The 22,865-nt window shown below is 58.6% G+C and overlaps 9 protein-coding genes across 9 annotated transcripts; 2 read left to right on the plus strand and 7 right to left on the minus strand.

Annotated features, from left to right (window-relative positions):
• Nucleotides 1–204: 204 nt before the first annotated feature.
• On the plus strand, nucleotides 205–2,756 carry BJ171DRAFT_17478 (uncharacterized protein). The gene is made up of 6 exons (XM_053106002.1): nucleotides 205–634; nucleotides 826–900; nucleotides 1,057–1,429; nucleotides 1,664–2,031; nucleotides 2,155–2,344; nucleotides 2,579–2,756. Exons 1-6 carry the CDS (start codon nucleotides 284–286, stop codon nucleotides 2,602–2,604), a joined length of 1,383 nt encoding a protein of 460 aa, XP_052968767.1. The 5' UTR covers nucleotides 205–283; the 3' UTR covers nucleotides 2,605–2,756.
• Nucleotides 2,579–6,857, minus strand: BJ171DRAFT_17480 (uncharacterized protein). The gene is made up of 9 exons (XM_053106003.1): nucleotides 6,691–6,857; nucleotides 6,187–6,428; nucleotides 5,641–5,925; nucleotides 5,320–5,432; nucleotides 4,921–5,192; nucleotides 4,546–4,746; nucleotides 3,935–4,417; nucleotides 3,420–3,699; nucleotides 2,579–3,240 (listed from the first exon to the last, which is right to left on the minus strand). The coding sequence occupies exons 1-9, from the start codon at nucleotides 6,718–6,720 to the stop codon at nucleotides 3,035–3,037; spliced, it is 2,112 nt and encodes a 703-aa protein (XP_052968768.1). The 5' UTR covers nucleotides 6,721–6,857; the 3' UTR covers nucleotides 2,579–3,034.
• A 217-nt stretch (nucleotides 6,858–7,074) lies between these two features.
• BJ171DRAFT_17517 (Alpha/Beta hydrolase protein) lies at nucleotides 7,075–8,904 on the minus strand. Its single transcript, XM_053106009.1, has 4 exons — nucleotides 8,579–8,904; nucleotides 8,165–8,320; nucleotides 7,906–8,037; nucleotides 7,075–7,780 (listed from the first exon to the last, which is right to left on the minus strand). Exons 1-4 carry the CDS (start codon nucleotides 8,723–8,725, stop codon nucleotides 7,232–7,234), a joined length of 984 nt encoding a protein of 327 aa, XP_052968769.1. The 5' UTR covers nucleotides 8,726–8,904; the 3' UTR covers nucleotides 7,075–7,231.
• Nucleotides 8,905–9,647: 743 nt separating this feature from the next.
• On the minus strand, nucleotides 9,648–10,302 carry BJ171DRAFT_17498 (uncharacterized protein). Its single transcript, XM_053106004.1, has one exon. The coding sequence runs from the start codon at nucleotides 10,098–10,100 to the stop codon at nucleotides 9,747–9,749; it is 354 nt and encodes a 117-aa protein (XP_052968770.1). The 5' UTR covers nucleotides 10,101–10,302; the 3' UTR covers nucleotides 9,648–9,746.
• A 202-nt stretch (nucleotides 10,303–10,504) lies between these two features.
• On the minus strand, nucleotides 10,505–12,431 carry BJ171DRAFT_421747 (Guanylyl cyclase; the record flags this gene model as incomplete). Its single annotated transcript, XM_053107501.1, has 3 exons — nucleotides 10,505–10,724; nucleotides 11,574–11,796; nucleotides 12,176–12,431. 3 exons carry the CDS (start codon nucleotides 12,429–12,431, stop codon nucleotides 10,505–10,507), a joined length of 699 nt encoding a protein of 232 aa, XP_052968771.1.
• A 2,264-nt stretch (nucleotides 12,432–14,695) lies between these two features.
• On the minus strand, nucleotides 14,696–16,439 carry BJ171DRAFT_17534 (uncharacterized protein; the record flags this gene model as incomplete). The annotated part of the gene is made up of 3 exons (XM_053106014.1): nucleotides 14,696–14,722; nucleotides 14,934–16,024; nucleotides 16,258–16,439. Coding segments are annotated over 2 exons (1,158 nt in total), but the record flags the coding sequence as incomplete, so codon positions are not given.
• A 465-nt stretch (nucleotides 16,440–16,904) lies between these two features.
• Nucleotides 16,905–17,492, minus strand: BJ171DRAFT_496605 (uncharacterized protein). Its single transcript, XM_053110210.1, has one exon. The coding sequence runs from the start codon at nucleotides 17,450–17,452 to the stop codon at nucleotides 16,970–16,972; it is 483 nt and encodes a 160-aa protein (XP_052968773.1). The 5' UTR covers nucleotides 17,453–17,492; the 3' UTR covers nucleotides 16,905–16,969.
• A 1,399-nt stretch (nucleotides 17,493–18,891) lies between these two features.
• BJ171DRAFT_609880 (uncharacterized protein) lies at nucleotides 18,892–20,034 on the plus strand (the record flags this gene model as incomplete). Its single annotated transcript, XM_053115265.1, has 2 exons — nucleotides 18,892–19,185; nucleotides 19,473–20,034. 2 exons carry the CDS (start codon nucleotides 18,892–18,894, stop codon nucleotides 19,995–19,997), a joined length of 819 nt encoding a protein of 272 aa, XP_052968774.1. The 3' UTR covers nucleotides 19,998–20,034.
• BJ171DRAFT_496608 (uncharacterized protein) lies at nucleotides 20,032–22,783 on the minus strand. The gene is made up of 5 exons (XM_053110211.1): nucleotides 22,560–22,783; nucleotides 22,378–22,461; nucleotides 22,082–22,211; nucleotides 20,911–21,921; nucleotides 20,032–20,614 (listed from the first exon to the last, which is right to left on the minus strand). Exons 1-5 carry the CDS (start codon nucleotides 22,731–22,733, stop codon nucleotides 20,415–20,417), a joined length of 1,599 nt encoding a protein of 532 aa, XP_052968775.1. The 5' UTR covers nucleotides 22,734–22,783; the 3' UTR covers nucleotides 20,032–20,414.
• Nucleotides 22,784–22,865: the final 82 nt, after the last annotated feature.

Below are 22,865 nucleotides of genomic sequence, written 5' to 3' on the forward strand. Positions count from 1 at the left end.
CTACCTTCTCCTGTCTGTCTGCATTTTCCTCGAATCGACCAAAAATACATCTCTGGCGGCATCACGTCCCCAGCGGATGCACTTGATTATCTCTTGGCGGGTGTCGCTGGCGGTTGCGAGAACGGACATGTTCCCGAGACCAAGCCACTCGCACCAGGGTCGTTGGCGCGAGGTCTGTCGGTTTGCTCTGTTCCATCCGCCGCTCTTCCAATTCCATCTGCAGCTCCATCCAGCATTGCGCGGCCGATCTAACAGGAACATCTGGCCCCTGAATCCAACAGACATGGCATCCGTCATCCCGCCTCGCCCACCGCTGCGCGGCTCGGTTGTCGACTCGTTTGCGTATGTCACCATCAAAGACCGCCTCCCCATCATCCTGACCAAGGCGATCGATGCTCTCCATCGATACACTCACTCGCTGGATGCAGACCATCCCAGAGCCGCGGGCGCCGCCGACGTCGTCCAAAGGATCGCCGGCCTCAAGTACAATCTCCAGCGCAACAAGACGCTGCCCGACATCCAAGACCAGGGCGACGATGCAGCCGCATGGAACGAGGCTCTTGGGCTGCTACAAGCATCGGGCCTGCCGCCCACTTGGTTTGACGGTCCCTGGCTCTTCGTGGAATGCTATATGGTACAGCTCCAAGGCTCATCTCTCCTCCACTTTCTGGCTTCTGTCGACTCGCTCGCCTGAGATTCGTTGCTCGGCTGGACATTCACAATGACACCGATGGTGTTCATCGCACCGATCGTACTCATCGCATTGCTATTCCGTCTCCGTCCTTTGCTCTCGATCCACGCAATCTATCCAACTCATCCATCCAGTACCGAGCCGTCCGCGAGGCTCTGCTGCTGACACCCGAGTGGTCCAGCTATGATCCCTTCCAGTCGCAGAAGGAGGTAAGCAGCGCCGGCCTGGTTTGTCCATGCTGTAAACCACCGTCCTTGCGGTAAACCACCGTCCTTGCGGTAAACCACCGTCCTTGCGGTAAACCACCGTCCACTGACAGCCGCTCTGCTACTCCTCGGCCTCGACCGTCATGCCCAACCATCCAGTCGTCCTTTTACGGATCCCAGCAGTCGGTTCTGTCGCTCTCCAGCTTCGTTGCCCAAGTCTCCGAGAACGAGACCAAAGGAGCCCTTGCCAAACCCAGGCCCGATCTCGATCTCGATCTCGATATCGATCCCGAGGCCTATCGCTTCGTGACCCGCCAGCTCGTGCAGTTCTCGCTCTGGGGCAACCAATCGGATCTGTCGCTGCTCGTCCATGTCCATCACGCCGATCTGCACCAGATGCAAAAGTCTGGCTCCGAGTCGCTCAGCGAGAACGAGAAGCACATCGTCGTCAACAACGAGCAGATCCTCCTCGATCGGCTCGAGTCTCTGCGCTTCAAGGAGTCGCAGATCGACATCATATTGGACAATGCGGGTATGCAAGGAACGGCTATCGCTGTTTCTACCACTGTCGCTGCCTTTGCGATGTCATTTATTGGGCCCGCGCAAGCGACTCCCGAGAGTCGACACAGGAGGGAGGAGGAGGAAGCACATCTGGCATTGGCAAAGTGAGGATGCGCTTGATGCACACATCCAGCAGCACCAAGCTCATCCGTGCCGACAATCCCGCCCCATTCTTGGCTCGTCTCTCCTCCCTTGCACCCATCAGGATTCGAGCTCTTCACCGATCTGATGCTGGCCGACTGGCTGGTCCGCACCAAAACCGCCTCCAGGATCGTCTTCCACGCCAAGGCCTTCCCATGGTTCGTCAGCGACGTCACCCCAACCGACTTTGAATGGACGCTGCAGGCGTGCGCCAAGCTCGCCGCCGAGTCCGGCGAGGCTGCTTTGGCACTCGGCAGCAAAGTGCAGGACTGGCAGCAGTGGCTCCGGTCGGGCATTTGGTCGGTCCAGGTTCATCCCTTCTGGACGTTGCCGTACGCGTTCCATGAGCTGCCGAGATGTGCACCGGAACTCGAGGAGCAGCTTTCGCGCTCGGATTTGCTGATCTTCAAGGGCGACCTCAACTACAGAAAGGTATGGTGCAACAGACTGCCGCTCGGTCGGGCATATCTCCCCCCTCCCCTCGCTCTCTCGCTCTCCCACCCCCCCCCTTCTGGTCTCACCATTCCGTGTCATTCCTGATGTTGATGTGTTTAGATGGTGTACGACTGCGAGTGGCCGGTGACCACGCCGTTTGGAACTGCTATCGGCCCGCTTGCAACCGCTCGCCTGCCTCCCTTCGTCATGCTCCGGACCAACAAGGCCAATGTCTGCGTCGGTCTGGACGAAGGCCAGGAAGGCCGGCTTGTCCGCGAGGACCCCGACTGGATGGTCAGCGGCAAATACGGTGAGTCGTGTCGATATCGAAAGTGCACTTCGTGGGCGGAGGGTGTGAGGCAGGAGTGAGGCAGAAGTGAGGCAGGAGTGAGACACGATTCCCAGCGGCCAGCGACCAGATTGGCGCCGAATGGCAATTACCATGCGGCACAAACTGAGCGACTGCGATGTTCTACCTTCTCTGTTGCGTCGTACCTCCCCGTCCGGTGCTGCACTGCGCTAACGCTGTCATTGCTGAGTCCAGGTGTCATTCAATACTTTGCCAAGTAGAAACCCTGGCTTCACTATGAGTTTCGGGCGGATGGTGGCTCACAGCAGGATGGCGAACAGTGCCGCCGTTCATCGCTCGATAAATCAATGCTCGACAATCAATGGGCTCGACAAATCAATGGGGACTGTCCGTCGGCAGAGGTTTATTGGACACCGATCTGGCCGGCTGCGTCTCCAAGCTTATGCTTATACTCGCCCCACAGACATAAAGTCAACTTTCCCCCGCCCCGTCCGCATACTACTATGCCAAACGAGCTCGAGACAGGAGTCGGGACTGGGAGCTGGGTGCGCCGAATGGACATCTCACTCTGGAATGGCAGCGGGTCTTGTACCGCCCACAACCCCGGCACCATGTGGGAACTCTGTCAGCACAGCCATGGACAGACACGGAATGAAGAGCGACAGGCGAGGCGAGGCGAGGCGAGACGGGCTACTCTCCGTTACCAGCCGTTTCATCGTCATCGTCCTCCTCCTCCTCGTCGTCGTCGTCATCGTCGTCGTTATCATCATCGTCGTCATCGTCGTCATCATTGCTCTGCAGCTGCGCCATCTTGGTTTTCCATTCGTGCGCCATGGCGAGCAGCTTGAGGTTGGGCTTGTCGGTCTCGTCGTCAGGGAAGATGTAGTCAAAGTACTCTGGATGGGAGCAAGTCAACGGACGTCAGTGCCAAAGTCCGGCAAGTTGGCCACTCGACGGACTCTCGATGGGGTCTCGGCGGGAGTGGGACCAAGACGCCAACCCATACCGCTCCCATAACCCACTCAACCCGCCCACCACTCGGCCAATCGGCCAATCGGCACTCTCGGCGACTCACCTTCCCATCCGGCAGACTGGCCAAACTCGTCCTGGAGCTTTCTTCTCTTCTTGACCGCTCGCGGCATGCGGGCCTCAACCTTGCTCAGTGTTGAAGCGTTGCCGTGGCTGGTCTCAAACTCCTTGAGGGCTTCGAGCAGCACCACTCGTTCGTCCTTCATTTCCTTGCGCTTCAGATTCTGGTATGCCGTCTCGAAGGTCTCGCGAGCCTTGACCGCGCGCTCGGCTTCGTCTCCGTTGTCGAGGGCTTGGAACTCAAAGTTGGCGAAACTGATCCAGACCTGCGTGCAAGGGCAAAGTAGATTTCAACAACATGGACGAGGAGTCCCGCGACAAGACACCGTGTATGGGGCACAATGGCACAATGGCACGATGGCACAATGGTACCAGAGAGATCCAGGACGAATGGCGGCATCGCTCAGGACCGACGGATGGCATGTCCACTCGGCCGCCTCTTGTCCCTCTCCGCACTACCAGCATCGGAAGTCGTGCAGCTGCCGCCGATGAGGGTCGTACCTTGACATGGTCTGTCCGCTGCAGCAGACGCTGATACAGACTCCGGGCATTCTCCCACTCTTGCTCGCCAATCTCAAAGTCGATGTATGCTTTCCAGAGCACCTCGGGCATGTCCAACTCGGGCTGGGCGACGGCAATCTCAAAGATGCCGCGGGCACGCTCCGAGTCGCCCACGCCAGTCTCGAGCTCGGCAAACTTGACCCAGGCGTAGCAGTTGCTTTGATTCCAGGCGAGGTACTTTTCGTAGATCAGACGCACGCGGTCAAACTCGCGCAGCTGGATCTCGAGCTCGATGTAGCCCTTGAAGAGCCGCTCCTTGGGCGCCATGCCGATGGCCATGCCGAGGGTCTTGCGCGCCTGCTCCAAGTTCTTTTGCCGGACGAGGAACCGTGCGTACAGCAGCCACACCTTCGCAAAGGTAAAGGTCTTGTGCGGGATGATCCGCAGACACTGGTTGTAGACCTGTCCGGCACGCTCGGCGTCCTTTCCAGAGTTGCCCATGGGGAAGAGCCATCAGTCACAGCGTGCACAGTCAAGGTCCAATGCAGTCCAACGCGGTCCAATGCAGTCCAATGCAGTCCAAGTGCTTTCCACTGGTCACAGCGTCTCACCTTGGCTTGTGACTCTTCCCAAACCGCATAAAACAGCCACAGGTAGATATATCGGCGCCAGAAGCGCTTCTCGAGGACAGGCGGGACTTCGGCAATTGCGCGCTCAAAGATTTCGCGGATTTTGGGGTGGTCGCCCTGGGTTTCCTCGAGGCGGATGTAGTCGAACCATGTGTCGTAGTTCTTTGGGTTTGCGGCAATCTCCTGTAGACGGGGCAGTTACGGTATCGGTGATCCACAAATGCCGTTTCCATGTCGGGGCAGATCGTCAGCAATCCCTTCCGTGCGGCATCGAGGCTCTGTCCATGGAGCGCCATGAGTTCGCCATCCCTCCCGCTCCCCATCATAGCCAGAAGAATCGGACGCGGCTTGCTGTACCTCTTCGTATTTGAGTCGCCGCTTGCTGATGACCACGTCTTCGATGCCCTCTCGCACGCCGTACTGCTTCTCGAACTGGGTGTAGGAGTTTTGCAGGTTCTCAAACGTGCCCTTGGTGGTGTACTTTTCCAGAGCGTACTTGTAGATGACTCGGGCACGCTCAATCTCCTTGACGCGGATCTCGAACTTTGCAAAGGACACGAAAAAGTTCTGGTCGACGAAATCCTCTCCCAGAGTCGATAGGCACTGGGTGTAGATCTCGCGCGCCGTGTCTGCACCGGATCGATGGATGCGTCGCAGTCGGGGGGGGGGACATCTCGTAAGCAAATCGTGCTTGATCGTTTCTGGCAGATCGGGCTCCATTCGCGCAGAAAGTACAAACAAGCCTCTCCGACTCACCAACATGGCCACTCTGCTCTTCGAACTTGGCCCATTTGAGCCAGTTTTTCGGCTCCGGATGGACACTGACGAATCTCTGGAAGATCTGGCGAGCGCGCTCTTCCTCGCCGTATCTGATTCGGATGATGCGTCGACAAAGAGGAGTCCCTGATGAGTCGGCTGCGCTCTTGTCCTGTCCGCCTCACAGGGCTGGATGATCGGCATTGCCAGATGCGCATCGACATCGACGCTGACGTTGACATTGCCGCTCATGTCGGAGGGACGAGTGGACGAACAGATCCACGGTGGAGCTGTGTCGCCACGGAAACACATCCCACTTACCGCTTCTCCATCTTGACGTAAGCCATCCATCCTTCCTCCGAGGGTTCCCAGGCCATCCAGCGCTCAAAGACCTGGCGGGCGCCGGCCGGGTTGTCCAGCATCTCCTCCATGTACGTGTACTTGTACCAAAACAGGTCGACTCGCGGCAGGAGCGCAACGGCTCGGTCAAAGATGTTGCGGGCGCGGTTGATGTTTTTCCACTTGATCTCCATCTCGGAATACTTGAGCCACAGGGCCTGGTTGCGGTGATCGACCTCGAGCGCTCGCTCATATACGGACCGGGCTCTGGAGTATCCGGCAGGGAATGGAGAAGAATCAGTATCGAGAGAATGAGCATGTGGAAGGATATATCATGAATGCGAATGAGCGAGGCCCAGTGGGTCGACGATGTCGGGCCGCAGCCGCAAACAGAGTCGATCGCTGGCCTGGACACAGCCGGAACCAGAGCCAGAATCCAAACAGAGACAGATCGCTCGGTCGACGCCAGCGAGGGCCAAAACGCACACGACTGTCGGGAAAGGAGGGGCGAGGTTTGGGATCGCCTACCTCTCCATTTCGTTCATGCTCTCCTCCCACGCGGCATATTTCAGCCAGGCGCCAACGCTAGTTCGGTTGCGGCGGATAGCATCCTCGAAGGTCTTTCGCTTCTTGAGCTTGAACTCGTCGAGCTCCTCCTTATCGGTGATCTTTTGTCGGGGCTGCTTGAACTCGCCCTCAGTTCGCTCGGTGGCTTCTCTCAGAATCTGCTCGGCCGTGATCTGGAGGGCCGCAGGTGTCTTGTTCTGGACCTGGAGATTTCGTTGTTGAGGACATAGATCGGGCAATACCGAGTGTCAGCAATATGATATTTAAGGGACACGATGGGATGGGATGTGGGATGTGATGCCGGAGGATCGGAGTGATACAGGTCCAGCGAGAGCACTGTTTCACATGGGCTTCGTATGAGCCACTGGGTCTCGGGGAGAAGTCGGGGAGGGCTGTTCGGGCGACTGCTGTTCGGCTCTGCGCAATGGGTTGGGTTGTGTGCTGCCAGTTGGGGCTTGGGCGTACCTTTCCGGCCCGGGCAGCTCGGCCTTCCATCGTGGCAGAGGTGCAGCTAGCGGGGCAGACGATGCGAGTTGAAGTTTACGGCGCTCGCTGCGGATGGAGCACTGGGTCGGGTGGCGGACGCTAGATGGTCGCCAGGGAGGGGGAGATGGACAGAGTCTGCGTGAAGGAGAGTGGGTAGTTGAGATCTCGCTTTGGCGGAATCCTCTTTGGGCTGGCGAAGGCAACGGTCGCACAGACGCACTGCCACCGACGGGACGGATCGAGCGCTCCCCGTTTCTACGAGAGCGGGATGTGGTTGTGCATCAGTGTGCATCAATGTGCATCGATTCGTATCCATGAGCAACCAGTCTATGATCATCCGTGGGCATCCGCGAGCATCGAAATGTCCTCGGTTTGTATATGGAATGTATTGCGGCTCGCAACTGCATTGCTCTCGCACCTATTCCATACCCGGCTCTCATGCAAATTCTGGAACACCGCCATCGTGTACATCGAGCCGTCAGGTTGCTCAAGCTGCCCTTGGCTGGAGAGCTCGGTCCGTTCATTCGACGTATGTCCAGTCGGTGCACTCCTGGCAGTTCTCCTTGACCTGGCACGGGGGCACGGGCAGCAGAGGTTCCAAGAACAGCTTGATGACATCGGCAATCAAGTGGTATCGCACGTCGGTTCCCATCGTCGAGCTGTCCGAGTCGGCGCCTGTTTCTGCAAGGTTGGCCTTCTTGGAGGCGTCGTAGATGCACTCGTATCCAGCGTGACACTTAGACTCCATCGCATACCCGCCGAGCCAGCAAGTGCTTCCAAGGCCGACGCACGAGCCGAGGTAGATCGGATCCTTGTCGTTGCCGATGTGGTAGATCGGCAGGGTCTTGAGGAACTCAGTATAGTCCGGGCGCTGGCTTCCGTTGGGCGGTAGCTCGGGCAGCAAACCAATGCGACTGGCATAGAGCAGCTCGCCGGGTGCCTCGTAGGCAAAGGCGGGCAGGTCGTTCGTCAGGGCCGTCAGGGCCGCGAGGGCACCTCCAAGCGAATGGCCGGTGAGCCAGAAGCTGGATCCTTGCGGATACCACGAGCGCACAGCGGCGTAGATGGTCTGTTTGGGAAAGCAGCCCATACCAATGGCGGCGGCATCAATCAGTCGATGGGGAGCAAAGGCACAGACCCGCTTGCGAAACATGCTGAGGCACAAACTCCTGCGCTCGATGGTGAAAGGCGTACCTGTGCCAGGTTGTAGTACGAGTCCTGGAAGCTGCTGCGCTGTCTCAGGCAACTGTTGTGGCAGATGTTGCCCTTTGCCCAGCAGTCGCAAACCGGATACATGAACGAACCGGCACAGCAGCATGAAAACATCTGAGGAGCGCGGCAGCGGCGGCGTGAGTGTCTGGCGAGCATTGTGGATCGTCCAATACGACGATCTGTGTGCGTGATGGTCGAGAGTCAGGCCCAGATAGCATATTGATCGAGCACGCTCGCTCACCATGTTGTCGTTGAGCTTGTCTTGCTCTGCTGTTGGACCGCCCGAAACCGGGGTCAGCGGCGAAGTGCCCTTGATGGTCAGAATCACAACTTCGCGGGTGTCGTCCGTGTAGACATGGCCGCGAATGCCCTTCTCGATCCATCCAAACTTGTCGGTCTAGAGGATGCGTAAAACACCGATTGAGGAGGAGGGAGCAGCCAGAGGCGGGAGGATGAGCATATGGACAGGTGAGTCATGCCGTCCTCATGGGGTGGCGACATAACTCCAATTGCCGGTGCATGTGTCAATATATGCATGTGCGCATGCAGTATCATGAGACTGAATCTCCAGTGGCAACGGAGGCGGGAGGACCGCTCGTTCGACCGAGTGGGCATTCGCATATTTGGTGCGAACGCAGTTGCGAGCACCACCCACCTGATTGTATCCCGGAATCTCCTTCCACTCGGGTGCATCGGGCTCATAGTACGAGTTGAAGGTCATTTTGGCCAAGTTGAGGACGGTGAGCGGATCGGTGACGTTGGGCATGATCAAGTTCTTGTGCGGAACAAAGAATGACTGCATGCTCGTCTATGGCAGCGAGCCCCGGTCGGGTGAACGTTGGCGAGAGAAGTTTGGCCGAAACCCATCCGCACTCGATGGCTCTCCTCGCTCTCTCTTTCGGACGACGCCGTCTCCAAAGCCAGCATCGGCACAAGAACCCAGAACTCAGAGCCCAGAGGTGCTTGCTTGACGAGAAACAGCGAAACACACCTCCGTGTCGAGCACGCCATCTTGCTTCATCAGCTTGTGCTGGGCCGAACCTTCAGGGTGAACTCGGTGTCTTTTGCTGCGGGCCAGCTGCGATACCTTGCTCCATTCGGGCACACCGCCTTCCTGGAACGAAATGCTGAGCTCCCACTCCGGAAGCGGCTCGATCGGATCAGCGACATCATCATCACCAGCGGCGGCGGCGGCGGCAGCATTGACTCTAGCCTCTCGTGCCAGCCGTTGCTGATTCACAAATCGGTTGTAGCTGTGGATGTCATCCAAGTCCAGGGTCTGGAAAATGTTGGATCCGGGCTCGGTGTCGATGTGGAGGATGTGCCGGAGCCGCAGGGACTTGGAGTTCCGAGGCGAGGCCGAGGCTGAGGAAGGTTGGGAATGGAGTTCGGCGGGCGGAAAGTAATAGTACGGACCAACTTGGATGGGTTGGCGGCCGTGGGCAGATTTGGCCTCGTCGCTGGTATGTCGGGTTGGCGATGCCTCGACGACGGTGGCCAGAATCACGGACGAGAGGGCGAGGTGCGCCACCAAAGGATGGAAGAGCATTTTGAGTGCAGCACTTAATGCGCTTGGGGGGGGGATTATGTGATGGATGAGTGGACGGGCGACCTGGGGTGGGTCGGATGGAGGGGGCAAATTCAGGTCCGAGGAAAGACCAAGACAGAGATGCAAGGGTGTTGCGGCGGAGGGAGCCGCTGAAATGGCGCGGCTGATTGGAAATCAACAGCATGAGCACAGACAGCGCTGAGGCAGGACCGCTGGGATGTGGAGAGGGGCTCATTACAGGCGATTCAAACAACAGATGCATGGCTTCGGGTGGTCAAGAAATCAATATTGAGACTGCAAGCGAATGCGGATTACGAGCGTTGGACGGAGAGGAGGGAGACTGGACTGAAAGCTGGAACAAAGGAATTGATAAGAACGAGACGAGGAGCGGGGAGGGAAGTAGTTGAGAAGCGGAGGAGGTGGCGGAGACCAGGTGTAACAGGAGGATGAAGTGGAAAAAGCAAAGATGGCTTGAGACGTAAAGCAAGGCCCAAGAGGGTGGGAGGCGGAGGAGACGAGCGAGAGCCGGGGATAAAGGACCAAAAGCGACGAGCAGCGACGAGCAGCGACAAACAGCGACGATAAGGGAGCAGAAAAGAGGGTGCACAGCGCATAGCAAGTACAACATATCGGGCCAGTTCAAAACCACAAAAGTTCAAAAGGGACTAGATACATGTGCGTCTTGGGCTCAATTCGGAGCGAAACAAAGATAGTGGTAGCAAAACAATAGTAAGGCAGAAAGATGAAGACGATGGGTAGTCGCTCTTTCGTGCGCCGATTGCCGAGTCGCAATTGCTTGTAATATGTTGGGGCATCTCACTTCCGACGGCCATCATCTGCAGACTTGGATGTGGACTGGGCGAATAAAGACAGCCAGAATAAGGATAGCCATCACAATAGAATGCTCGGGGAGTGGAGGAGGAGGAGGGGGGGGGAACAGCAGACGGAGATGCATCAAATTAGTCTGCGAGTAAATGGGATTGGGTGGTAATGAGGCAGCACTTGCGGAACTCCTCGCGAGGCCCCGGTCGCTCAGGCAACCCGGACCACGATGGCATCGTGGTCGGTTCCAAGAGACGAGCGGGCCACATCCAAGTCATCGGCATCAACCGCACACAGCACTTCGTTCGTTCCAGGGTCGCGGTAGAGGATCGTGTCCGAATCCGGTTCATATCCCGCCAGCAGTATGTAGTGCCCGACAAAATCGTCACCAGAGATCTTCTCGTATCCCTTCTTGGTGCAGGTCCCGCAGCTTCTGAAAATATTCAGCGACGACAGACAGCCGCCCTCCTTGGGGACGCTTTTGGGCTGGGCAGCGCTCGATGGGATCGATAGCAGCCTCGTCTTTTCGGTGCTGTCGGATGGGCTCGTCCCGGTCGTCGGGGCCGGTGGAGGGTTGGGCAGCCGTCGGGTGGGCTGCCATGGCGTCGCCGGCTTGCGAGGGCTGCCGAGCACTTGGTTGAGCGAGCCCGGGTGATTGCGGTGCTGGTTTGGATGGGCACCGCCTGCGCTTGACGAGCTCGCACCAGCCGAGGGTGCGGCCCGGCTGGCTTGTTCCAGCGGTGCGACGACGGCAGGTTCGATTAGCGGCGATGCTCCGTCAGTGGGGCCCTTGGACTTTGACGGTGATCCAGCGGGCTGCTCACTGCCGGTGAGGCCGCGGCCGAGGCCAGTCAAACTGCCAACAAAGCTGGTGGCATGCGACCAGCTCCTGGACTCGGACGGCGAGTCGCCCGCGGGTGCAGCGACGCCCACCGTCCGGATGATGGGGATCATGCCCCAAAAGTTTCCCGGCGACTCGGAGAAGGACCGGGCCGGTGCAGGGTCGTCGAGGTCGGTGGCAGAATGCAAGGGCTTTGCTCTGCCCACCGATTCGCACTCTGACACTATCGTCAGCTCCTCGGGGTTCTGACACGTTGACGCCGAGCTTGTGTGGCGTGAAGACACCGAGATCGGGGGATGTGGCCGGGGGCTGGCCGGCGTCGAGAAGGCCATCGAGGGCGAATCGGGCGATGTCGACTCGGTGTAGCTGGGCTTCTTCCAGCATGAGAGCCATTGGAAGTAGTCGAGACAGCTTCGGCGCTTGTTGCACAGGATGCACTTGAGAACCGAGAGATTCACAAGAATGATGACGGCGTACTTGCCGCTGATCAGGAAGCGCCGAATGTCGTTCATGTCCAGGATCATGGGCACAATGCGAACGTTGCGATCGGCGGCGCCGGCAAAGAGGGCATGGACTCGGGATTGGTCCTCGGTGATGCTGTCGCGGTAGAAAGATTTGGAAAGATACTGCCAGTTGACGCCGATGTATGATGTGTAGTAGGCTGACACGTACATGAGTTGTCGAGGCGAACGCAGGGAATCGTCATCACAGTATTGTCCGGAGGTTGTCGTGAATCGACGAGGCCGTTTATGGCGATGGTTGAGAGACAGGGAGGATAGTGTGAGCACCAAGCGTCATCCGTTCAAATAGATCGCTCGCACGTTCCTCCGTTGAGGACTCATGCTCCTGCTTCAATTGTCAGCGAGTGGGGATGCGGCCACATCTGTCCAGCCGCCAGCCGCAAAAGCTCTGAAGCGTCCTCCGTTATTACGACGCTTCCCAGCACACAGCCACTTGGCTAGACGAGTCCAACGCATCACAGCATCACTCAGCATCACAGCATCACAGCATCACACAGCAACACGGAGCAGAGCACATACTAAAGTCTTCAACGCCGAATCGACGGAGGATATATGCCAGGTCAACCGTCCAGATGTTTTGCAGCGGGCATATGCCGTGAAGCTCTGCCGGTGACGACCTGGGAATGTTCAAGGCCGTGAGCACCATCGAGACACAGGCGAGTCCGCAATCCCAGTCGGCGAGCTGTTGAAGGGTGGCAGATGCCGAAAGAGGAGAAGAGGGGGAGGGAGAAGGCGTTGGGAGCAAGATAGTGAAGCGAGGAGAGAATGCAGCCATCAGTTAGTGGTTGCCGAATCTAGGCCACGATTGCTCAGGCGTTTGCCACGAAGGTGCAAGGCTGAGACAGGAGATGAGTTGAGAGGCGCTATCCGGGATCTGGGAGTGGCCTACCTGCTCGGTGTGCTGGATGCGAGCGAGCGCCTGAGGGATATCGAACTGTGGAGTGCGAGGCATGGTGGCCCAGTGGACGGTGGTGGTGATGGCGGTGGTGGCGAACGACAGACAAGAGTCTTGGACGATCGATGCGAGAACAATGCAGTGGGACGTTAGATCGATGACAAGACTCGAGCAAAGGCAGAGGGCAAGTCACGACGGGATAGGGTGGGATGGAGTCGCTTGTGATGACGACACAGGAGGGGGACGACAGCAACGGCGATGATAATAATGGCGACGATGACGCCGGAGGTGGAGGAAGAGGAAAGCGACGCCCACGGAAGCCAACCTTTGCGGGTCTGGCGCAAGGGTCGTTTGCCTGCGAGAGGCTGCGGGGAGGAGCGGTGCCAAGACGACAGCCAAGGCGAACGATGGAGGTGTGAGTACAGGAGAGGGGGCTGCTGGTGAGAGTGAATGTGGATACAGCCAGCGACACAAGTGCAATCGATGGGAGTGTGATGACGAAAGTATAAAATACGTGGAGTAGAGACGGCGAAAGTATAAAAGCGCAAGTGCCGATGACGTGGATGTCAAAAAACCGCTATAATGCCCCAATGCAGCAGCCGAGCCAGAGCTGGGTGGATGTGGTTAAAGTGATGGCCGAGCGAACGGGGAGATGGTCAACCAGACGGGCTGATGAATGCCAAGACGCCCGCAACACCCACCACAAGCCCGGACAGGAGCAAGCCGGCCGAGCCAAACACAGCGACGACGGTTCTCCCCGGCGGAACGGGTATTCGGAGGGCTGGCGGCGATGACGGGGAAGCGTTGGAGTTGCGCTCGCGGCCGTCGATGGCTTTCCGTCGCCCTCCCTCCCCTTCCCCAAAAAGGCCACGCCAAGAGCCGGCCCGCTCTGCGCTCGCTCTTCCGCTGGAAATTCCCAATTGGAGGATTCGCATCAGCCAACACCATGTCCTCTGCCGGGCCAGAGCACTCGCTGCTGCGGCTGCTGCTTCTACTGCTTCTACTGCTTCTACTGCTGCTAACCCCCAGCACCGACGCAGCCAGCTCGCCGTCCCTGCCGATGGACCGCGCTGCCTGTGCATGTGGTGCCCTCAACGAATGCTTCTCTGAATCTGCCTGATGGGATCCACCGTAACTACGATGTACCGGTCCATCGTCCCACCCAAAGCCACCGTCCGACAAGCATATCCTCTGGAGAGGTCAGTCCGCCATCGCAATCGACGTCGTCGTCTCCCGGGTGAGATGCACACCATCCTCGTCCTGCGACTGCACAAGCCGAGTGTGTTCCGGGCACATCTTGCGAGATTGCATCGAACTGCATTGCATCACACCGCGGCATACGGGATGTTGCTTCATGGTATCCCATCGCGCTGCTCCCTACTGCTTCGCATCACGCCATCTCTTGCTGAATCGAATCACATCAACCACTTTCTCGGCACATACCAAATCAAATCAAGCCAAACCAAACCGAGCCGCCGAGTGCAACGGGCTGCTCCAGCGACCAGCCACAGCCATGGCCAATCACCAGCAACGCCCTCGTTGTCCAGATCGCTGCGTGCGGCCCTGGTGACGATGCCCCAGAGCACCCGTGTGCAGACAGGGGAAGACATCCCCGCTCGGCTCTTGGAGACGCTATATTGAAACGACACTATATGAAGTCGTGCTGGAGCAGTGACACGCAGTCCTGCCGCCCGTCGGCCCCACGCCAGCTGCAAACGAAAGTAACCAAGGCGCCAGGAATGGGATGGAGTGGAAGTGGTCGGAGGGAGGCAGCCAGTGTATGTGTTTGTACAGGAATCCCATTCCGGTATGGGCACGACGATCGAGACCAACGAGACAGCCAGCTTGGACTGAGAATGGGAGGGCACCATGATTGAAAACAGCTCGGTCGGAAAGGCGTCGTTGTTAGCGCGCCTTGGTGGGATGGATCCGCATTCGCCTTTGCTGCAGTCCCAATCGAAGCTGAATGGGATCGTGCTGGCGAGGCAGGTGTCGATGCCATCAAGCCAAATACGGGGGAGGGGTAGCAGAAGCCGTCCAGCAACGCAGTATATGAAAACGAGAGAGAAGGAGAGAAAAAGCAAGACCAAGAAGACGGTGATGAGCCGTGGCGGCGGGCTGCTGAGTGGACGGGTAGACATGGGTGGCGATCGGCTTACAAGTCTTCGACGCTGCAGATCAGAGTGTATCAGAGCATATCAGAGCAGACCGGAGCATATCAGAGCAGACCGAGCAGACCAGTCAGTTCGCTGTTTCGGATGGATCGCCGTATCGAGGCAGCAATGTCCCGAGCTACCGCATGTGCGCCCGACACTTTCAAACTCCCAGCCATAACACCCACATATTCCAGGAATGTCTCGCAGTGCGAGCACAGCAACTTACTTGACAGTAGGAACATGGGGGAGGCTGTTGTACATCTCCGAGCTCCGGATGGCTCCCGACGAGTCCTTGTTCCGTCCAAACATGCCGCTCATGCGTTTCAGGGTGCCGTTGGCGCTCACAGGCGGGTTGATAGAGAGGTGCCGGGACCGGCGATGCTCTTTGTCGGTCTGGGCCCGCCGGGGCAGACTCGGGATCGAGACACTGCCGACGGCCTCGCTGATGGACCAGGTCTTGGTCTGGTCCGCCGAGGCGTCGTTGGGATAGCTGTTGTGTCGCTGCGGGGACGAGTCGCGGTCGTAGAAGCGATACGGGCCGTATCCGGTGTCTTCGACGTTGGACGAGTACCCCGAGCGGACGGCGAGGTCCTCCGGCTGGGCGAACGAGTTCCGGGGGCTCCCAGTGGTGGGGCTGCTGTAGAAGCCCTCGCCGCTGAAGCTGATAGGACGGGCGCTGTACAGGGCCGGCGACGACGCAGCGGGCGAGGGCGAGGGCTCATCCGAAAGGTCGATGAGATCGCCGACGACAACCTGGACGGGCTCGCGATAGAGCGAGGACCGAACCTGGGCATCTGGGGTACGCGGCGGGGCAGCCTGGCTCTGGCTCTGGCTCTGGCTCTGACGATTGGCCGAGCGGCTGAATTCAAAGGACGAGTCCGAGTGCGACTTTTGCATTGGCGGGCGCTCTGGGCGGCCGTACTGGGCAATCTGGCGACGGGCCAGGTCGAGATCGGCTGGCTCGGCGGGCCGGGACGGGCCAGCTTCGTACTGCTGTCGCTGTTGGTACTGCCAGTGATATTCTTGCTCGCGCCGCTGCTCCTCGAGCTCCTTCTTGTACTCGACCTGGGTGGTGGGATCGAGGGCAGGGCCGTTTCCTCGGCGCTTGGTGTACTTGCCGACTTTGAGCGAGGTGACAAAGTACGAATTCTTGATTTTGTCAGAGATTCCCATGGCAAGCGATATGGATTGGATTGGATTGGATTAGAGAGTCTAGCGACAGGCAGAAGGCCGGAGGGCGCTCGCAGAGGTATGCGCTGAACAGAATGGGTTGGAGAGGACCGAAGTCGAGTTATCGGGAACGGGAACTTGGCGAGGCTGTGGGTGTGTGGGTGGAAAGGGCTGGACGGGTGAGCACAATGTGAAATGGTGCAGGAGACGATGCAGTCGGATGGCTGCATCCACAGACCGATCATGCCGCAGTGGGAGTATGGGTGGCTTGGCAGCTGCTATGGGCAGCCGGACAGAAGGAGCAGGCAAGGGTTGTGCTGGGCGATGGAGCCGAGAGACCCAACCCACAGTGTCGATACAGGGCAGACAGGTGCGTTTACCTATGAATCGAGGATGGGACCCGCTGTTTCGGCCTCGGGCAAAGACAATCGAGTCCGAGAGAGGCGACAGGGGACGGAAGAAGACCAGGCGGAGGAGCGAGGCCAGGACTGGACGAGAGAGAGGTCAAGAGGATGAGGCCAGACAGGACCGAAGGACGAGACCAAAGGACAAGACCAAAGGACAAGACCAAAGGACAAGACCAAAGGACAAGACCAACGGAATAGCAAGGCCAACGGAACGGGCTGTGCAGCGTTGTCGTGTGTGGACTGCTGTGCTGTGTGGTTTGGCGGCGCGCGGATGGTGGGACGAGGCGGCGTGTCCGTCGCACGGTCCCACCCTCGGCGCACTGTCCCTGCACCATACACTCGACTCCCCGCGTCACACAGCATCGACACACCTCTATATAAAGCCTGGCGCAGTTACCCTGTGGCGCCGCCGCGCAACGCGTCGCGCCCAACCGCGCCACAGCACCCCAGCAGGGCAGGTCAGGTGTCGCCGAGTGGTGGGGGGGCACACCAAACAGCGTGGGTGTCAAGCGGCTCGGTGGAACATGGCTGCCCGATGCAACTCCCTCGATGCAACTCCCTCGATCCAACTCCCTCGATCCAACTCCCTCGATCCAACTCCCTCGATGCAGATGCCCATATCCAGCTCGAGACGTGCATTTTTTACTTGTTCAAAAGCGGGCGGCTCGATACAGCAAGTGCATCCTTACGCCAGCTCAAACAGGCTCTCCAGCTTCTCGTCCAGCCGCGAAAACTCGCCAAAGCTGATGTGTCCGTCTTGGTTGCGGTCTGCGTGCGCATACACCTTCTCGAAAAGCTCGCGGATGTCCTGGGCAGTGTCGTCGTTGACGCCCCAGACCGACTTGAGCTCCGCCAGCGACACAAACCCGCTGTGGTCGGCGTCGATCTCGTTGAACTTTTGCAGCAGGAGCTCCTTGCGCAGCTTGCGCTTGCCAATCAGGAGGTACTCGTGCTCCTCGATGACCGAGTCGTGGTTATAATCCATGCGGCGGATGAACTTGGTCACTTCGTCGCTCAGGGCTTGGCCGGTGAGGCCCTGATGCGTGCGCTGGAGGTGGGCGATCACGTCCTGGGCCGAGACCTTGCCGTCGTGGTCTTGGTCGAGCTCCTGGAACTCCTTGACGAGGCGGTCCTTTTGCTCGGGGGTGAGGGTGGCAACAGCGGGCATCTTGAGAATGAGAGGGGGCGCTTGACGGGAGAGGCGAATTGGATGGACGGAGGGATTGCGGGGGCAGCCAATGCGGTATTTATACCCGGGCCAAAGAAGGTTTTGTCGGGACAGGCGCCCGCCAAGCCAAGCCCATGGCTTGCGCAATCCATACAGCCGCCGTTTCATGAGCACCCCGAACCAACGGCAATTGCGGCATGGGCGTTCGTCGCCCTCGGCATCCTGCCTGCCTGTCGTCCTGCCTGTCTGTCGTCCTGCCTACCTGTCTGCCTGCCTACCTGTCTGCCTGCAAGCTTTCGTCACGGCTGTGCAGCGCCTCCCTCGACATTGGTTTGGTGTTGTTGACGACAGCCACGGCAAAATTGAGCAAGCCAATTCGTCTCGATTCAAGGTGGCAGCCGTGGCAACCGGGTGTCTCTCGACTGCAATAAACAGCTACCCCAGCGCCGCCACAAGCGATCGCACTTCCGGAGGCAGAGGAGCATCGCCCAGACAACCATCGTCGCCTCGGCCAAGACCGGCGCAGGAGGGGCGGGGTCGATTGTTGACTGTTCTTTGGTTGGAGTTCTCCAATCAGGCCCTGGCGAGAAGGGGGGCCGTCAAGCCAAATGTTGTGACCGCAAATCGGGTGGAGGAGGAGTGGGCTCGTTCCCGAGCATGGAGCGAGGGCCAAAGCTTCACAGATGCTGCATCGACCAAGTCGCCAAGCAAAGGATGCTCTGGACGGCTCCTCCAGCCCACGGCCTTGCTCCTGTTGCTGAATCGCTCAGGCCTGTGGAGAGTGCCTCTGCACACAGGACACAGTCGGCAAAATCGGGTGCTGTCGCCTGAGCCGACTGTTGTCAACAGCAGTCGATGCCATACAGCTCCATCTGTAGCAATCACGTCAGCCAACAGCATCGGCCAGGGACAACAAAACCAACAGCGGCCTCTTCTTTCGATCCTGCTGCCACTACTGTCGCTGCTGCGACTGCCGCAACAGCAAACACTGCATCAACCATGGTCACTACGACCAATATTACATCAACAACAGCCAATATTGCCTCGGCTGCAGTCCCTCTCGCTCTTGCATTGCTGTTGCAGTGTTGTACTGGACGGAGACGCACGCCCGACAACGCACGCCCGACAACACACCGATGACTACTTGTTTCGAAGCCGCCGTCGCTGCGAACAAGCCCCCTTACGACCCCTGGCGCAGACCAGAGTCAATAGTGCCTTCTGTCGGCCGACCACTCACATCGCAAGGATTTATCCGTCTGTCGTATCAGGCAGGGGCACTTTTTCCTGATATAACACCCCTGGCTCTCTCGGCTCTGGGGTATCTCTATTCGCTCGACATGAAAGGAGTCTGCTAACCACCCGGATCCCAACACTCTCACATCATCCTTCCAACTCATCCAGCCGCTCCTTGGCTTACTAGCTTGCTTGCTTGTCTCTCGATGGCCCATCCTGTCTCCCCACCACTCCGGGATCTTGGATCCCCCGCTGCTGCTGCTACCGCCGTCACAAATGCATCCGGGCACCCGGCATACAACGACGACCACCTCCGTCACGACCAAGAAAACAACTCCGGCAGCCAGACAATCCCAAACAGCACCAACGGCTCGCATTACGACGTGAGCTTCAAGCCGCGGTCGCTGAGCGTCACAGCCAATTCGCTGTTCAAGGCCAGCCTGCTCAGCTGCAACATGTCGTACCGCACCATCCAGTGTCCAAGCACGCTCATCTTTGATGTGAGTCCGCGGTGCTGCATTCCGTCCAGGATACCGACCGTTCCTGGCCCCGTGGGCATCTTGTCAGCTCGAGCCATCACCCAGCTCTCCGCGATCCTCTCCTCGATTTATTCAAGCGGCCTCTGTTTCGCCGCCCCTCCCTTCTGCTGCTCTCATCCAACGGCTCGCCTTCGACTCTTTTCCGGCTCTTCCCACGTCCTTCCATCGCTAAACCGCTTATCTGACTTTTGGCTTTATGCCGCACCCATCCTTGCCCAATCTCGATCCATCCTCATCCCCAATTCCAGGCCAACCCTCAGGACACAAGTGGCACCAGTCCCACTTCAAACCACGCATCGCTCCCACACTTCCAGAGCTGCAGCCAGAAGCTGCTGCGGGACCTCATTGTGCGCCGGAGCGCTAGTATGCACACTTGGCTGTCCAACGACCAGCGCCAGCCCGAGGAACTGCTCGAGATCCTGTACCCATCCTCGACCGTCCCCTGGCACCACGAGCTCTCTGACGATCCGGCCGGCTCGCCTGAGGGCCTGCTGTCGGATGCTGCTCTGACAGAGGAGCTGCACACGACCTACTCGACATCGTGCATCGAGACCACCCTCACGACCTCTAATCTCCTCAACAGCACGAGCGACTCGGAGCCATGCATCAAGGTTCTCTCGTGCGATGGGATCATTGTACTCTCCACTCTGTGCGACGGCTCTGAGAATCGCCGGCACCCCCCTCCTCCCAAACCAAGCCGATCCAAGTGCAAGCTGTTTGACTGGCTCGGGAAGTTCAAGAGGCTCTTTCAGATCCGCCACTCCTCGACGTAAGCCTTCATCCTCGGGCCTGCCATGCTTCTGATACCGTTGTGTGATTTGCACGCTTTGCCCCTGTCTCCGCCCGTGTAAACGATAAACCGTGCCACTAGTTCACAAGCAAAGACAGTCTGTTGATTGCTGAGCTGTGGCATGACCACCATCATAATAGAAAACTATTGCACAGTTCTGGTGGAGTCCCAGGGGTCGTATTGGGGCTTGCGTCTCCACCCTTCCATCCTTTGGGTTGAGCCGCGGACTTGAGAATTACGACACTGTTGCCGTCGATGCCGGACGATCGGAGAGGCTCTCACCAGCACTCATGGAAGTCGACTGAGCCGACTTTCCACTGCAGCGTAAGGAATCGCGACTCGAGCCAACTATCAAATTCGTCGACATGCCAGTGACTTTTTTCTCTCTCGATCTTCGTCCTCAGAGGGTGTACTTGTGTTTGACGCCGACCGGGAACCACTTCGGATCGCCATGGTTGTGCAGCACCACCGAGATCGTCTGGCGCTCTTTGGGCACGTAGTTGCAGAACTCAGAGTTGAGGCGGCACAGATGCGTGTGGATGGACTTGGACAGGGTGGCAGCGAGGTCGGTCATGGGCGGGATATCCGGGGCCAGCTCCACTGCGGATGCCGCCAGGGAACGCAAAGACATGCAAAGCGAGATTGTAAGTTTGTATGCACGACAAGACTCCATGTGCCGCTGTCGGTGGCTGTTTGGTTTCAGAGCCATGCCGGGGCTGTTGTCGCTCGGCGAGCATCGGTAGACATCAGCACAACAGCAGGCACGATCGCACGGGCTGTCGAGTGGACAGGACGTCCAGCGGGCCGACCACCAGCCATGGCGTTCCACAGGCATCGCTGCCGAGTCAGCTGTGGGTGTTCAGCAGCCCAATGGGTGCGCAAGCGCCTGTTCTTACCGATTACTTGCAGGAAGCTGTCCATGGATTCTTCGTCTTCAGCGACCTGGAGGACAAACTTGCCCGTCACAAAGCTCGCCACCTCGGGCTGCTCCAGACCGACCATAATGTTTTCGACATAGACGTTGGCCCCAAAGTAGCTGACGACCCACATCTTGCGACCAAACACCCACACGAACGGCAGCTTTCGGATCGGCGGCGCTCTGTCGCCCAGGGCGGTCTGCAAGTGAGCGACTGGATCTTGCCCGACCAGATCCTGGACGGTCTTGACCATGTCTTCGTACGAGAGACACCCACCGTCATCGCCAATGTCGTATCGGAGCAGAGGCGCCGTCGGCCATGCTGCCGAGCTCCTGCCGATCGTGCTCAGGGCCAAGGTTTGCTTGGGCGTGAGCTCAAACCACCGGACGCAGGGATCGTACTGGCAGAGCGTGGGAAGTCGCTCCTTGCCAAAGATCTTGTGGACAATCTCTGTCTGGGGCTTGCCGTGGCCATCGTCACCGGCCTCGAGGGTGCGACTCAGCAAGCGGCGGATGTGAATAGACAATGGGGTTTCGGTGGCCAGGACGCCTGCATCGGCGGTGCCGTACATGGAGACAATGTCGGTTTCGGGACACTTGATGCCGGCGCGGGTGCGGACCAAGTCTCGCCACTCTTCGCTAAAGACTTCACCGGCAAACACCAGCTTGATGTTCTTTTGTTCCCAATGGACGTGAGCCAAGATTCCTGCATCGATGACGGTCTTGACAAAGGGCGGATAGCCCACGACAATGGTTTGCTCAAAGCTGGGCGACATGGTCTGGACGATCCGCAGAATGTCGGCGACGTTGGTTCCGGGCGTCACCAGTGTGATCTTGTAGTTCTTCATCGAGAGGTTGCGCATCGTCAGAATCGTGAAGAGGCCGCCGACCCAGGATCCGAGAGGAAAGCAGATCACAACCAGGGATTTGACGAGGTGCGCCCGGAACGAGTCGTGCATAAACTGCTCCATGCGAATGCAAATATCGAGCTCTGAAATCGGTGTGTTCGCGTAGATCGACAGTACACAACATTAGATCGGCCGTCAAGGCAGAGTGCTGATTAGCACCGTAGGACGACCAGCGGCTCTCCAGTTCGGAGAGCGCACACAGAACAACCACCGGCACATGCACATGCACATGCACCGTTCTACCGTCATTCGAGAAGCGCCCCCAGAACGTCGGCGAGCCGCCGCTTCCAGAGCTGCAGTGGAGAAAGTCGTGAGTCGAGATGTTTCCATCAAAGCTGCGGTCAGCGAGTTGATATTGGTTGATGTAGTTGAACTGGTCCAGGTTGGGAAGAGTGTTCGAGTGCGAGACCCGACAGAATGGCAGAGAGTTCGAAAGAGAATGGCGGATTGCTGAGCAAACGACGTACGATGGGGACTCTTGAACTGATGACGCTCGCATTCTGGACGAGCAACTCTGACAACCGACGGCCGGACACTACCTTGTCGACATATGGCGCTGATTGCAAGAGATCCTCAAAGGAAGAAACGGTGGCATGATCGACGCGACTGGCCTGGAGAAAAGTCTGGGTGGTACGGCCGAGCTTGCTGTCAATGCCAGAGCGACACCGATCGTGGGCGCTGCGGGTGCGCACGACGATCATCCCATCCCTTTGCCTGTTACCTTATACGCAGGAACATGGGCTACGAGGGTCGCGAAGGTCGCGAGAAGTCGCCGCTGGGCCTCGGGAGGGTCTTTGGAGCCGTTGGACGACGTCGTTGGAGCGATGAGCTCGTCCAGCGGCGTCTGGAGAAATTCGAGCAGTGCACGGGTGGCGGGATGCAGCTCGGTGGCCATGGCGATGGTGGTGGACGGTGGAAGATGGGCGAGATGGGCGAGACGGCTGGCGAGGGACGGAAGTCAGAAGATGGCGGTGGGGGAAGCCGTCTTGCGCCAGGGCAAGGGCACCGCACCGCCACACAAGCCGGG

Source organism: Polychytrium aggregatum (assembly GCF_025602895.1).
Source record: "Polychytrium aggregatum strain JEL109 chromosome Unknown BJ171scaffold_10, whole genome shotgun sequence".
In the NCBI taxonomy this organism is placed as follows: domain Eukaryota; kingdom Fungi; phylum Chytridiomycota; class Chytridiomycetes; order Polychytriales; genus Polychytrium; species Polychytrium aggregatum.

Bases quoted from the DNA above. Each gene is read 5' to 3' on its own strand.
- BJ171DRAFT_17478 (XM_053106002.1), top strand. From the start codon at position 284: ATGGCATCCGTCATCCCGCCTCGCCCACCGCTGCGCGGCTCGGTTGTC. The intron at 635-825 runs GTACAGCTCCAA...TCATCCATCCAG, and splicing joins TCTTCGTGGAATGCTATATG to TACCGAGCCGTCCGCGAGGC. The intron at 901-1,056 runs GTAAGCAGCGCC...CCAACCATCCAG, and splicing joins CCTTCCAGTCGCAGAAGGAG to TCGTCCTTTTACGGATCCCA.
- BJ171DRAFT_17480 (XM_053106003.1), bottom strand. From the start codon at position 6,720: ATGGAAGGCCGAGCTGCCCGGGCCGGAAAG. The intron at 5,926-6,186 runs GTAGGCGATCCC...CGGATACTCCAG, and splicing joins AGCATGAACGAAATGGAGAG to AGCCCGGTCCGTATATGAGC. The intron at 3,700-3,934 runs GTACGACCCTCA...CCTTGCACGCAG, and splicing joins AGCGGACAGACCATGTCAAG to GTCTGGATCAGTTTCGCCAA.
- BJ171DRAFT_17517 (XM_053106009.1), bottom strand. From the start codon at position 8,725: ATGCAGTCATTCTTTGTTCCGCACAAGAACTTGATCATGCCCAACGTC. The intron at 8,038-8,164 runs GTGAGCGAGCGT...CGCGCTCCTCAG, and splicing joins ACAAGCTCAACGACAACATG to ATGTTTTCATGCTGCTGTGC. The intron at 7,781-7,905 runs GTACGCCTTTCA...TTTCCCAAACAG, and splicing joins CGTACTACAACCTGGCACAG to ACCATCTACGCCGCTGTGCG.
- BJ171DRAFT_17498 (XM_053106004.1), bottom strand. From the start codon at position 10,100: ATGTTGTACTTGCTATGCGCTGTGCACCCTCTTTTCTGCTCCCTTATC.
- BJ171DRAFT_496605 (XM_053110210.1), bottom strand. From the start codon at position 17,452: ATGCCCGCTGTTGCCACCCTCACCCCCGAGCAAAAGGACCGCCTCGTC.
- BJ171DRAFT_496608 (XM_053110211.1), bottom strand. From the start codon at position 22,733: ATGGCCACCGAGCTGCATCCCGCCACCCGTGCACTGCTCGAATTTCTC. The intron at 21,922-22,081 runs GTAGAACGGTGC...CACCGATTTCAG, and splicing joins GGGGCGCTTCTCGAATGACG to AGCTCGATATTTGCATTCGC. The intron at 20,615-20,910 runs GTAAGAACAGGC...CGGCATCCGCAG, and splicing joins CAGCTTCCTGCAAGTAATCG to TGGAGCTGGCCCCGGATATC.